At 40.9% G+C, this 13898-nt stretch overlaps 1 protein-coding gene across 4 annotated transcripts in view; it reads right to left on the bottom strand.

Annotated features, from left to right (window-relative positions):
- kif1b (kinesin family member 1B) overlaps positions 1 to 13898 on the bottom strand; it is a 286078-nt gene that overhangs the window by 65638 nt on the left and 206542 nt on the right. For all 4 annotated transcript variants that reach the window (XM_060938398.1, XM_060938399.1, XM_060938400.1 and 1 more), the window contains 4 exons: positions 9108 to 9216; positions 8946 to 9012; positions 4956 to 5040; positions 3190 to 3295 (listed from right to left, as the gene is read on the bottom strand). In XM_060938398.1, coding sequence (XP_060794381.1) covers positions 3190 to 3295; positions 4956 to 5040; positions 8946 to 9012; positions 9108 to 9216 — 367 coding nt within the window. The remainder of the gene's footprint in view (positions 1 to 3189; positions 3296 to 4955; positions 5041 to 8945; positions 9013 to 9107; positions 9217 to 13898) is intronic.

Below are 13898 nucleotides of genomic sequence, written 5' to 3'. Positions count from 1 at the left end.
CAATTCAAGTTTATTCATCTAGAGCTTTTAACACTATAATAATGCAGCTTTAAAGGAACCACAATATAAATTTTAAAGGCCTAGAGAAATGTATGCCTTTCCCCCTTGGATAATAATAGTACAAATCCCGACAATGAAAACTTATCACTGAAACCCACGTCGTAAATGTCGGGAACATTCAGAATTTGTCGAGTTTAAATTTCCCGCAAAGGGAATCCCGGTACCAATGTCACCATTATTAGCTGGCTTTCGCGTGACGTCACGAGTGTGAGTGGTTTTACTGGTAGTTTTTCCACTTACGTCCACAAGGTGTAGCTTCTGTCCGACTCTCTGTTGATTACATTCATTTTGACGGAAACTTGCGACAGAACATGACGCAGAAAGAGAGACAAATCGTTAAACTACAATCTACGACGGGGGGGAGGGGGGAGCGCCCGGAAAGCGATGTATCGCTGCCGGGTGCAGCAACACAGATACCGTGGAGGGCGTGGCCCTGTTCCTTTTCCCGAAAGATAAATCGCTAATAAGTCAAGACTTTGCTACAATGAACTGCAAAGCATTTTGTTTCCAACATACTGTAATACTACTCACTTGAGGAATGCATCTTCAACTTCAGTGCATCTTCCAGGTCATCCAAACCCTCCCACCCGCCGCCGTCGCGCATTTACTGGGTGGTCTACCGCCAGCAATAGACTATGCACGGCCACGAAAAAGCTGAACTGAAGACCGTCAGCTGTAGCTAGCTAGCATATCATCTTAGTCTTTTTTAAAAAAGTCTATTCTAATTCTGAGAATGTTTTGGAAAGCTCATCATTCCATATTTACAAGTCGGTCTTCATGATCGTCCTCAGGTTCATCACGGTCACTGAACCCGCTCTCATCGGACAATTCTGGCTTGAATCGGTCCCGTATGATACATCTCTCTTCTTCCCTATCGCTGGCCACTTCTTCTTCTTCTTCTGTCAGTACGTTCTCATCATCTTGAACTGACGAAAAACTACTAAAACTTGAAGTTTCTCCCTCAGTAAATTCCTGCTCGCTTTGTTCGCTCACATTGTTTGTTCATGGCCGACACACATCCGTGACGTCACGTGACTCCCGTCTGCTACTTCCAGTTGCTTGGTGGGCGGGTTCTAAAAGCGCTAAATTTACTTGGCTTTTGTCTGCGAATATATCCACTACCGTGCGGTTTGGAGAATAGCTGCCCCTGTCCAGGGACTCAATACTGTAAACCTCGCCGAATTTAACTGCTATTCTGTTTTAGCGGAAAAAAAACCCCGCATTTCTCTAGGCCTTTAAATTTATCCCTAATAAGCAAGTCAGAGGCAGTGGTGGCAATGAAAAACTACCCGAGTCAACAAGAGGAAGTAACCTTTAGAAGGAACCCATTCTCTTCTCTTTCAATAACGGCATACTCTCAAGTCAAGTTGTGATAAGTTTTATAAATAAGTCCATCGTCATAAACTGAAGTTATCAGTTGTTTAATGATTCAGACAACTGTGTAAAATTTTCTGAGCAGTCTTTAGGCTATCCAAAGAACACAACCCACATCCATCATAATGGTCCATAGAAATCTCCACAGACCCGGTCCAAAAGCCTTCCCAGAAGAATGGAGATTGTTATAACAACATCTGGAATGGGGGCAGCGACAGCCTGAAGGTTAGAAAAGCAGCCTAGGGCCCAAAGGGTCGCCGGTTCGATTCTCTGGGACCGACAGGAGAAATGTGAGGGCAGTTGAGTGAATGATGAACAGCACTTGCCCCTTCCTCTGCATCATGGCTGAAGTGCCCTTGAGCAAGGCACCGAACCCCGAACTGCTCCCCGGGTGCTGTAGCATAGCTGCCTACTGCTCTGCGCAGTGTTGTAGTTGAGTCACTAAACCTCGAGTACGAGTCCAGTCTCGATTCCCCAGTGTTCAAGTCCAAGTCATTAAAGAAAATTTCGATCCGAGTCGAGTCCGAGAACAAGACTCCAACCGCACCATTTGACGGTGGCTGTTGCTGCCTTTATGCGAAACCGTTTACAGTACGTGCAAGTCAGCTTGGTTTGGGCACGCTCCGGACAGCACGCGCCCAAGAGTCTATCTGATGCACGTACCAAGGCGTGCAGGTGTGACACACTTTCACGAAATTCGTACAAAAATTAATGTAGGTATAAAATATCTTATGCCATGTTACAAAAAATAAAGAAAAAATCCGAGTCTCCAATTTAAGAGTCTGAATGCAGTTAATGCTCAAGTCCAAGTCAAGTCTCGAGTCAGACTCAAGTCCGAGTCCTGGACTTGAGTACTACAAGCCCGGCTCTGGGTGTGTGTGTGTTCACTGCGTCAGATGGGTTAAATCCAGAGGAGGAATTTCACTGTGCTTGAGTGTACATGTGATAAATAAAGTCGTCTTCTTCGAATGGGGTGTTCAACAAGCACATACGGGTGTGCTGATCAGGTGTTCACATACTTTTGGCTATTTAGTGCATCTAATATTGAGGGGGACTGTTTTGCTTTTAATTAATTAAATGTTTAACATGACAAAAGTTAAAAAATAAAAAGCTAAAAACTGGGATGACAACAACACAAACTACACACCATCGTATTTGTACGACATTCTACTGGTGGATACGTGATCACATCATTTCTAATGAGACTAATGATGTCAGTTTCATAAAGCCCTTTTTAAGGAAAGCGCTTTATGCCTGTGTGTTGATGATACCTAGGAATATCGTTATCAATACAAAGCCTGTACAAAAGCAAGAGTCCAGCACGGGCAGCAAGAAAAGAACACAAAAGAGACAAACAGAAAAGGTGATGAGATAAGAGTGGCAATGAAATTAGACAGGAAAATGAAATGTCATATCATTCAGCAAGCAAGAAAATATAAAACTGGAGTCAATCAAAGGCACAAAAGATACATGAAAGGTTGCGTTTTTAAATTTTCCTTTTTTCTTCTTCATCCACCAGATGTCTCCTTTGTTCCAAGCCAAGATTATTTGTCATGACTCATTTTAGTCAGAAAAGAAGGAAAAAAAAAAAAGAACCTGTACATCATGTTCCCTGGAATCTATTTTTCAACCCAAATGAATGTAGCTCATGAGAGATGCTCACGGCCCAACACTTTAATGGTCACGGTGGAACCTAATAAACACACCAGATTTATACGTGTATGAGGTGACACACAGATGGGTTGTGAGTCATACCTGTTGGAGTTATGTGAGGATTTCATATTTTTGGCTGAGATGATGTTAAGAGAGAGCACTGCATCTGCCGCCGTGTCATCCACCTCCGGCTTGTTCCTGATCCAACCTAAAAATGTCGCAATAGCCACCGTTATCAAAAACATCCATAGAACTCTGTTAATTAAAGGGGAACTGAAGTCATTTTTAAACTTGCTTTATTTCCTAATTAACGTGTTATTCAATTACGTTTTCGGTTTTAGTAACCTTATATCGTGATTCGTATTGGCAACTAATTGCAATTAAATATTATACTTATCGGCCTATTCGGTTTTTAGCCATGTTGAATTTAGTTCGTTTGGTCCACAGCAGGCGTCACTTATCCGCGCGATCATCACGAGACTTGTGCGAGACTTCGAAACGTAAAGTGTCAGCCAGGTGTCAGTGCCGCCATTTTGAAAACTGTTTTCCAAACGAAATATTGCACAAAAACGAGTTTAAATGATGATTACTGCCTACTTTTTTTTCCAAACTTTCCCGAGTGCTTGCTATCAAAACAAAACTTCCGGCTTGATTACATCAGCATTCGAAAGAGGACGCGCGCGTCTTTTGACAACCCCCGTGTCCGAAATCGCTCCCTACTCACTATATAGGGCACTATATAGCAAGGGCGCCATTTTGTAGTGCTGTCCGAAACCTTAGTGAGGATTATTTACACCCTGTATAGTGCACTCAAAGTATCCCACAGTGCATCACGAAAACCAGTGTACAACGACGGTCACTAACCAAAGCAATATATCCCATCATGCATTGCAGTCGCGCTGAAAGAAATCAAATTAAAAGTCTCAAATTTGATTTAATAAAAGGCAGCGGCAAAGAAGAAAGTATTCAGCCTTGATTTAAAAGAACTGAAAGACGCAGGTACTTTGTATTGATTAATGTGAGAAATGCGCTCAGTATAATATGGATTCATCACAAAAAACACATGCACGTATTTATTATTTTGAAAACCCACCAGCCGACTGATCTGGCACGTTTTAATTGTGCAACAGTAATGATGTAAATAACGGTGCGACGGAGTAGTGTCTGAAAGCGGTTTTTCATTTTACCATTGAGCTCACTATATAGTCCTCTATAGAGTAATTCCCTATATAGGGAGTAGTGAATGAGTGAGTGATTTTCGACACAGGCAACACTGGCAGATGTTGGTCACTTTGATTTCCGCTGTACGTGTTACTTCCATCCTACGATGTCTCGCACAGGTCTCAGTGAATCTCGTTTACGGCCACTGCTTTGACATATGGACTGATATATTACAGAGCATATTTCAAACACTCATAACTTGCTATAGCAGTGACAAAATAGCGATCAAAAATGCATTCCGATATTTAATAAAATGAGAGAAATAGAATTTTGATCATAAAAAATTTGCCTTCAGTTCTCCTTTAATTTGCGCTAGCATAAACTGTTACTCTCACTCAGGATCTTTCTACTTTATTCTTCTTATTATTCTAACATTTTTAGGACGCCATTTCTCCCCCTCAGTTTTCAACCAATCACCACCAAATTTCACATGAATACCACCTCTGGGCTGAATTACACTGTGATGACTTTTGGTGCTGATCTGGATCCCTGGGGGGGGTTCCAATCACTTATAGCTCTGTTAACAGCAGCAGGGCACAACTTTTCCTTGACCTTCAATTGACAAAGATCAGCTTGCGCAAATTACTGTAACTTTAGTCACAGTTTCTATCTAGTTTACATATTACTCCATCTAAAAACAAACTCACCAACTACCAGCTCTCGGACGTCCTTCCAGTGGAGCTCACTGCCCTTCTCATGGATGAGTGTCACTGTGATCCTACGCTGGATACCCTGTGGGGCAAGAGCGCAAAACGCAAAATCATCAGAACATATACTGCATCGCTCAACTTTATGTAGTCGAGTGCATAGGAATTCAGTTTACAATGTGTTCGGTTACACTGATATTCTTTTACTGACAAATAATTTAGAAAAACAATATAGTATTGGTTCGAATGTTTGCATATTTTACTGTAATAAGTAGTATTCTTTAATAATGTTGATGCTCTCCTTCTGCTTTCAACCTAAATTACATCCCCTTGAGCAGTTTCTGGATCCTCCCAGTTATAATATTCCAAATATTTTCCGTTCATTTCACCGTATATTTTGGATTGTTCTACTGTTGCAGATTTCATTTTTAACATCTTTTTAACCCCCGTTTAAAAAGCATCAATTGTTATTCAAGCAAAAATCTACTGTAAATTACAGACTTCAGCGTAAAATCTATTTGACAGTTTCATTTCCCCCTTTTTGTTATTTTATCCTAGAATTTAAAGGAGAACTGAAGGCAATTTTTTATCATCAAAATTCTATTTCTCTCATTTTATTAAATATCGGAATGCATTTTTGATCGCTATTTTGTCGCTGCTATAGCAAGTTATGAGTGTTTGAAATATGCTGTGTAATACATCAGTCCATATGTCGAAGCGATGGCCGTAAACGAGATTCGCTGAGACCTGTGCGAGACATCGTAGGACGGAAGTAAAACGTACAGCGGAAATCAAAGCAACCGACATCTGCCAATGTTGTCAAAAGACGCGCGCGCCCTCTTTCGAATGCTGACGTAATCAAGCCGGAAGTTTTGTTTTGACAGCAATCAGGAAAGTTTGAAAAAAGTAGGCAGTAATCGTCATTTAAACTCGTTTTTGTGCAATACTTCGTTTGGAAAACAGTTTTCAAAATGGCGGCACTGACACCTGGCTGACGCTTCACGTTTCGAAGTCTCACACAAGTCTCGTGAAGATTGTGCGGATAAGCGACGCCTGCCGTGGACCAAACGAACTAAATTCAACACGGCTAAAAACCGAATAGGCCGATAAGTATCATATTTAATTGCAATTAGTTGCCAATACGAGTCACAATACAAGGTTACTAAAACCGAAAACGTAATTGAATAACATGTTAATTAAGAAATAAAGCAAGTTTAAAAATGACTTCAGTTCCCCTTTAAGTCGAATATCACTGAAGCGACTGGCTAATTTTCAGAGTCTTGTTTAAAATGTGATTTTTTTCTGCTTGCAAATTAAATATCGCATTACATGTTGTGTGATACTTAAAATGTACTTTGAGTATCAGGATGTGATCTTTTTTTAATCTGAAATACATCTGGGAAAATAAAATAAAAAAAACAACCAAACCAAAAAAAAACCAAAAACAGTTCTTTAAAGTATCAGGTTAAATTCAATTATTCAGCTTAAAGTGCCATTCCACCATTGGATGTATTTTTTTTTGGCATAAAATACAATACATTTTATGACAACATGACTAGACAGAGAAATCTTTTAGCTTCAAAATAATATATCAAACATAATTTTTTGACGACAAGTATATTAATTTTGCGACCAAAGTCACCTACCCTTTTAATTTCCGCGCGGTAGTGAAACATGATGTCATCGGCAGGTTCCCCTTCTTGTGTACCACGTCATGTGTGACGTGGCACAGATTATCAGCAATGGCGGATAGAACGCGATTGTCAGCTTTGGAAAAGAAGCGAAGGAAAATAGCAAGTGATGCCCAAAGGAGACGGTCGATGGTGAATATCGGCACAGCAATCGACAAGTGGAAATCGCGTTCTATCCGCCATTGCTGATAATCTGTGCCACGTCACACGTGATGTGGTACACAAGAAGGGGAACCTGCCGATGACATCACGTTTCACTACCGCGCGGAAATTAAAAGGGTAGGTGACTTTGGTCGCAAAATTAATATACTTGTCGTTGTCAAAAAATTATGTTTGATATATCATTTTGAAGCTAAAAGATTTCTCTGTCTAGTCATGTTGTCATAAAATATATTGTATTTTATGCCAAAGAATACATCCAATGGTGGAATGGCACTTTAAAGCCAATTATTCAGTAACTCCTAAGAACCAGTAATTAGAGAAAAACTAAGAGAAAAAAGTATGTAGCTATGAGAGTGAGGAATGCAAGTCTGCACACCTCCTGTCTCCTCTGAGTTTAAGAATTGATAGCGGAGCTCCTCACAAGCAAAAACTGCGCATGGAGCAGAGCCCCATACTTAAGAGAATAAGCATCGACCTGATTTTTACACACATGTACCTGTACCACCACATGGAACCTGACTAAGTGCAACGCAACGTTTCTCAAACGTTTGACCACCGGACAACGAAATTTGTATCTTTGACATAAGATAAATGAATTTTTATCCAATGCTTGTTTTCAATTTGCTTTTTAAAAAAAAATAACGTGGGATTATTTTTTACTCAAACATTTTGCAGAAAATATTCAAGATAGTTTCATATAAAACTAGTTGAAACAGTTTTATTAGTCCACTAGCTTGTTGGACAGTTGACAGTTTGTCATGTAAGGATGATAAACGGATCTAATCGCAGGAAGAGTTTTATTGAAAGCACGCTAGCAAACAGATCCAAAACACAGACAAAGGCAGAGTCGAAAAACGGGCAGTGGTGGAGTGAGGCACAGACAGGATATCAGAGGTAATATGAGACTAAGTACAAAAACACAAAAAGGGTCAAAGCCAGAAAAGGGATAAAAAATACAAGGCTTTCGCAAAGTCTGTGTGTTACTGAGTGTCCTTCTATGCATGCGCTGTGATTAAGCTCTAATCAGGAACAGGTGCATGGTAATTAGTCCTAATGGCGCGTGTGCGCTTTGCAGTCTGCGGCTGCACGCTCCGAGCTCCAGAGCGCGTGGACGCGAGAAACGTAACCAGAAAACTGACACATCAAGTTTGATATTCGATCGTAACTATATAGTAAATGATATAAAGTGAAAACGCTGGTTCACTGTTGTCCATCAGGCACCTAGGCATCTTTTCAAACTCGAAATCATATTGGGTAGCTAACGCTACTAGAAAAGAAAGATTTCTACATTCTGTTTATTTGGCAAGATTATGCTAAAACATTTCTGAAAGGACTTCAGATAAGTTAACGTTATTCATGTTAGCGTAACTCCATTTTTACATGCTAACTAACGGTGTCTAAGTTAACTAGCTATGTGTTAACGTTAGCCGTGGACAAGGCTACGGCAACTTGGCGGGCAAATCGATAGAAAGTCATTTGACTAACCAGACTGCATAGCTACGTTTGCAACGTTATCGCTAGCTCTAAAAGCACAGACAACTTCATTACAAGCTTTCTCTTGGAATAAAACGTTTATAGACCTCAATATGCTCCCGCAGGTTGGATGGCGAGTTTTTGTAGGCAGTGATGTGGTTCGTTTTCGGCAAACAAAGCAAATATTTAAAACGAAACGCATCTTTAATCCTTTCAGAAAACTGAAACATGGGTTCATGGGCCATCAGTGCGTGTATTCCCCAGAAAAGAACCGCCTCCTTCAATTCTGCCATCAACTGATCGTGTTCAAATAACGCTGCTGATAAAATCACTGAACTTGATTTTGTACAGTCTATGGACGTGACGTGACCCTAGTGATTACTGATAGGCTGTCTCAGTGTCACCTGCAAAAAAAACCCCAATCATGTTTTAGAAAAGAAAATACATCTGCTTTCAAAGCCGCTTCAGAGTAATGAGGACCTTGACAGAAATGTAGTGGAGTGAAAAGTACGGTATTTGTCGTTCAAATGTAGTGAAGTTAAAGTCATAAGTTTCCAAAATAAATACTCAAGTAAAGTACAGATACTCAAAAAGTGTACTTAAGTACAGTACTCAAGTAAATGTACTTCGTTACTGTCCACCTCTAACAGGTAGTCAGTGTTACCTGGTGCAGTAAGTAAGTGCCATGACAGGGTAAACCTCCAGTGTGGTCCACTACAGCAGGGATATACCTGGTAAAGATAAAAAAGAAGAGCAAAGAACACTTACCTGAGTGAACAAACAACACGGGAACTTTCCAAGTTTTGCGTGAAGGTCAGATACTCACTCTCCGGTTGGTTCCAGTTCACTGATCTCAAACCAGGCCAGCAGGTCATACTTGCTCACACACTGGCCCAGGTTTGACTTGCTGATGGTGTTCAGTTTGGTGGCTGGAACTGCACAGAGAATGTTTGCATTTAGCAAGGCAGTAAGAAAAATGTATGGATACAAACATGACATTAATGGTGGACGTAACAGAAAAGTCAACTAGTAGTGAATGTACCAGGCACCAATTATTTTCAGTCAGTTTCTCTGTAAAGATTTTTTATTTCAGTGTTTCTCAACCACTGGGCCGTGGCCCATTAGAGGGCCGTGATGCGCCATCTAGCGGGCTGCCATTTTTTTTTCAAGTTGAAGTTAATTTTTTACTCGTAGTAGAGTACAATTGCTGGGTCGCATGCGACGTCACATCCGCCTCATTAAGCTACGGTCACACTACAGCTCGCGATGCTTTGCGATGGGTTATCGATGAAAACGAGGCATTTTGGTGGCAACATACACGTGTGCTAAAAGTTGTGGTCACACAGCACGTGAACGCTTGACTTTCACGCCTTTGTGCACTTGAGTCTGGCGCAGCTCAAGTGGCCACGCGTGCTCACAGAGCACGTGGTGCACATTCTTGGGACCCAGTCATTATGGGAAACACATGATACTGATTTGAGCGCAATCAGCAGATACAGACGCTGTTTTCATAGAGGCTTTGCGAAGTTTTATCATCATCATGGTCACGTTTGTTTCTAGCTGTGTTTATAATGCTGTTTAAACTACCGCCGTCTATCTTGTAGTGTCCTGATCCCCAGATCTTTAACTCAGCCACATATAAAAAGTTACACGCTTCCATGCTCTTCCAGGTTTTTATCTGTGTGTCCGTGTAGAACGATGTCTGCAGCACCAGGTAGTTTGAGATGTCGGGGAACTCAACGGATGGATAATTTTCCAACTCGTCGGAACAATCTTTCTTTGTTAGCGTGTAAGGATCTAATCCCATTGAGTGGTTTCTATAGCCACTTCTTTTGAGTGTACTTCGGGGTTTTAATAACTTGCTTGTTTTGCTGTACACGAACATGGCAATAAGTTCTTGTGTTAATGGACCAGGCTCCACTTTTGGATCATTAATCCCTTTTGACTGAGAATGCCCTGCATGCATGGTTTGATGTTGGCTTCTGGTACATCCATACAGTTTTAAAGACGATACCTACAATTTAAAAAAACAGTTTGTTGTTATTGTATTTGTTTAATTCCTGGGCTCCCATCTGTAACAGGGAGTGATGTTGCATCCCATTAATACACTTTACAGTAGATTATTAGATTCTAATAGAATAGACGAGCCAAAATAACTGGGGATCTTTTTTAATGGGCCTCGGCTCATTACAAGTATGAATAGGTGAGCCTCGAAGTAGAAAAGGTTGAGAACCCCTGTTTTATTTTATCGGAGTTATTTTATGGTACTCCAGAAGACATGGGTAATGAGGTGACTAAGGTTGATTTAAACCGATTCATTTATCCAATTAATGGTTTTCTTCAGCTTAAGCTAGTTGTCATCCATCTCAAAGCATTATGAATACTGTACGCAAAAGAATTTAATGCCAGTTGAAACATAATTAACATCTATTGAAAGAAGATGGAAGGTGATAAATGCTCTCAAAGCACAACTTTGGTAGGCCTACGCATAATCCAGTTTAGTCTCCCACCTCTCAGTGTTACTCCACTCAATCTGACTCAAAATTGTTATCTACTCCAAACAAGACAGATTTTTTTTTTTTCAAATTTAATTCTCCTAACATTTGGCAGTGGGAATAGACAGGGCCTTGTTGTCCACCATATACACTAATGAGCCAAAACATTAGAGCCATTCGAATGAAGTGATTAACAGTTGTTCCACGAAACCGAGTCGTACATGAGCTGAAAGCCGACGAGGTGCGTAGCGCTGAGTGAGCTATAAGCCGTGTACGATGAGATTAGAGTGGAATAACTTTTATTCTATCCACATTCACTGGATTTTGAGAAACAGAGCATTTCTATTTTTTGCAAATTCGATAAATAAAAACTTTATACAAAACATTCGACAAAATAATTTCCACTTAGAATGTAAACAAACTGGCGAAATGACAGTAGCAATTTGTGAAAAATGTTATTATAATAATTCTTGAAAAATAATTTTTAAAAAAAGATACGTGCTTACCATCAAATACTTTTATTCCATTTTTTTTTTTTGGGGGGGGTGGGGGTGGGGGTGGTTTCTTCAGGGTTTTTTTGGCGGTTAGCGCCAAACCAACTTAAAGGTGCAATATCACCACCAACTGGGCTGGAGTGTGGAACAGGAGATGTTGGGGGGCAGGCTTGTAGTACTCGAGTCCGACTCGTGCCCTAATTTTAAGGACTCGTGACTCGACTTGGACTCGTGCATTAACTGCATTCGGACTCGTAAATTGGAGACGAGGACTCAGATTTTTTTCTTCATTTTTTGTAACGTCATAATAGTTTGGCATAAGATACTGATATCTACATGAATTTTTGTACTCATTTTGTACAAGAGTGTCACACCTGCGTGCCTTGATGGGTGCATCAGATAAACTCTCGGGCGCACTCCGGAGAGCGCACACCCCAAACGGACTCTTGCGCACGCCATGAACAACTCGCACCTGCACAGGATTAAGGCGCAATCAGCGCACCAATATAAAAACTGTGAAAACACATTTACTTTGCGAAGTATTGAGCTGCGTTGCTGACACATTACCGAGCCTTATTTCCTTGTTTGGGTTCCTGATCCCTGATTTCCTGTTTCTCGTCTTTGATTCTGCCGAGTCTACGATAGCCTGTTTGTGCCTCGCTCGACCTATTGCCTTTTTCACTGTTTTACTATTTTGCCTGCCGTTCTGGATTGTTTACCGTCTTCACTTGTATTAACAAACACACTTTCTGCACTTACATCCGTCTCCCAACCATCTCTGACAAAATACTTCACACTCCCTGATAAAGAGAAGCACATTCACCTGTTCATACATCATGTTCAGGAACAAACTAATGTTAATGGCGCTAAAACAGCCACCATCAAACGGTGCTCAAATCGGACTCAACTCGGATCAGTAGTGGACTCAATTCAGACTCGACTTGAAATTTTTTTTAATGACTTGGACTTGAACACTGGGGACTCGAGGCTGGATTCGGACTTGAGGTTTAGTGACTCAACTACAACACCGTTGGGGGGAGGGGGGGAAGACTATGTTCTTTTAGCCATTTCTGTTTCTTTTAAATTCTTGATAATTTTGGGGGTTTTGTTTTCGATTAGAGTTTTTATTTTGTCCTCAGTTGGTTCAGCAACCCGCTCCACCATTTTGTTTTTCTCTACTCACGGTATATGAGCTGATAGCCTAGTAGTAGAGTAGCCAATCAGAGTGCGCGATTGCTCATATCCAGTGAATGCGGATAAAATAATATTGATTATCTCATCACAGTGGCACATATCACACTCTGGGATATATCAGACAGTAAGCAAATGGTTGGTTTGCATGGTATAGCCCGATATGGAAATGATATTCCCTGATGCCAGTAGCCCCTCTCAGCAGGATAATGTACCCTGCCATACTGTTCAGGAATGGTTTGAGGAACATGACAAGGAGTTCAAGGTGTTGACTTGGCCTCCAACTTCCTCAAATCTCAATTCAATCGAGCACCTGAGAGATGTGCTGGAACAAGTCCAATCCAGTGGATGTTCCACCTCGCAACGTACAAGACTTGGAGGATCTGCTGCTAATGTCTTAGTGCCAGATACCACGGGGCACCTTCAGAAGTCTTGTTGAGTTCATGCCTCAATGTGTTAGAACCATTCTGGCAGCACATTAGACAGGTGGTCATAATGTTTTGGCTCATCTGTGTATATAGTCAATGGGTGGTCTACACAAGAGAGATATTACAAACAGAATGATGTACTATTATCAGATTCAGGGTGCTTTCATACTTCTTTAGAGATAAAGGCCAGCTAAAGCACCGTCCATGTGCTGTCATGGGAGAAAAACAAATGATCACAGTATCAGTCATCAGCTAGCTGCGAGATAAATATTTGAAGGAGAACATCTTGAACAAGTTTTGAACAATCAGTAAGCAAACGATTCCAATTATACCAAAGATTGAGTTCAAGGGTTCAAGAGAAACTGGAACAATTGTGTCTTTGTACAGTAGACCAAATGGATGGCGTGCTGTTGGATACATGTACAAACTAAAGATGAGCTCTGATCCGATATACCATTCAGCAAGATCAATACGGTGCAATAATGTGTTCTAATCGGACCTTGCTGGAGGAGATGGGGCACTTCAATTTCCTGTGCTGCGCTCCTCAGCCATACAATACACTGATAGTGGAAGCAGTAATGGCTGGAGAGCTGAGACATGGAGCATAGACCTCACAGGAAAAAATACTAGTTGGCTCAGGGTAGAGTACACAAAGGAAAAAGCCTACATTAGTGGCCAGCAATAACAAAAGACAGATGATGTAAAGCACTTCGGCTGAATTGCCCTGCACTGCTAGAAGAACTTGGGCTCTTGGCGAGGGAGGAATAACACAAGGAAAGCCACTGGAGCTGAAAGAGGAGCTCATATCCAGATATTCAGGATTATATGCACTGGATTTCTCACTTCTCAATCTGCTAGACAGCCAAGTGAAACAGAGTATGGAGAAGGTGCCATTAGGAAGAGCTACAGGATCAAGCCGAAGTGCAGTGGATATAAAAAGTGTACACACCCTGTTAAAATGATAGGTTTTTCTGATGTAAAAAAAAAAAAATGAGACCACAATAAATAA

The sequence above is a fragment of the Neoarius graeffei genome, chromosome 13 (assembly GCF_027579695.1).
Source record: "Neoarius graeffei isolate fNeoGra1 chromosome 13, fNeoGra1.pri, whole genome shotgun sequence".
Lineage (NCBI taxonomy): Eukaryota > Metazoa > Chordata > Actinopteri > Siluriformes > Ariidae > Neoarius > Neoarius graeffei.
The sequence above is the reverse complement of the archived record's forward strand: the minus strand, read 5'-3'. Positions and strand labels throughout refer to the sequence as shown.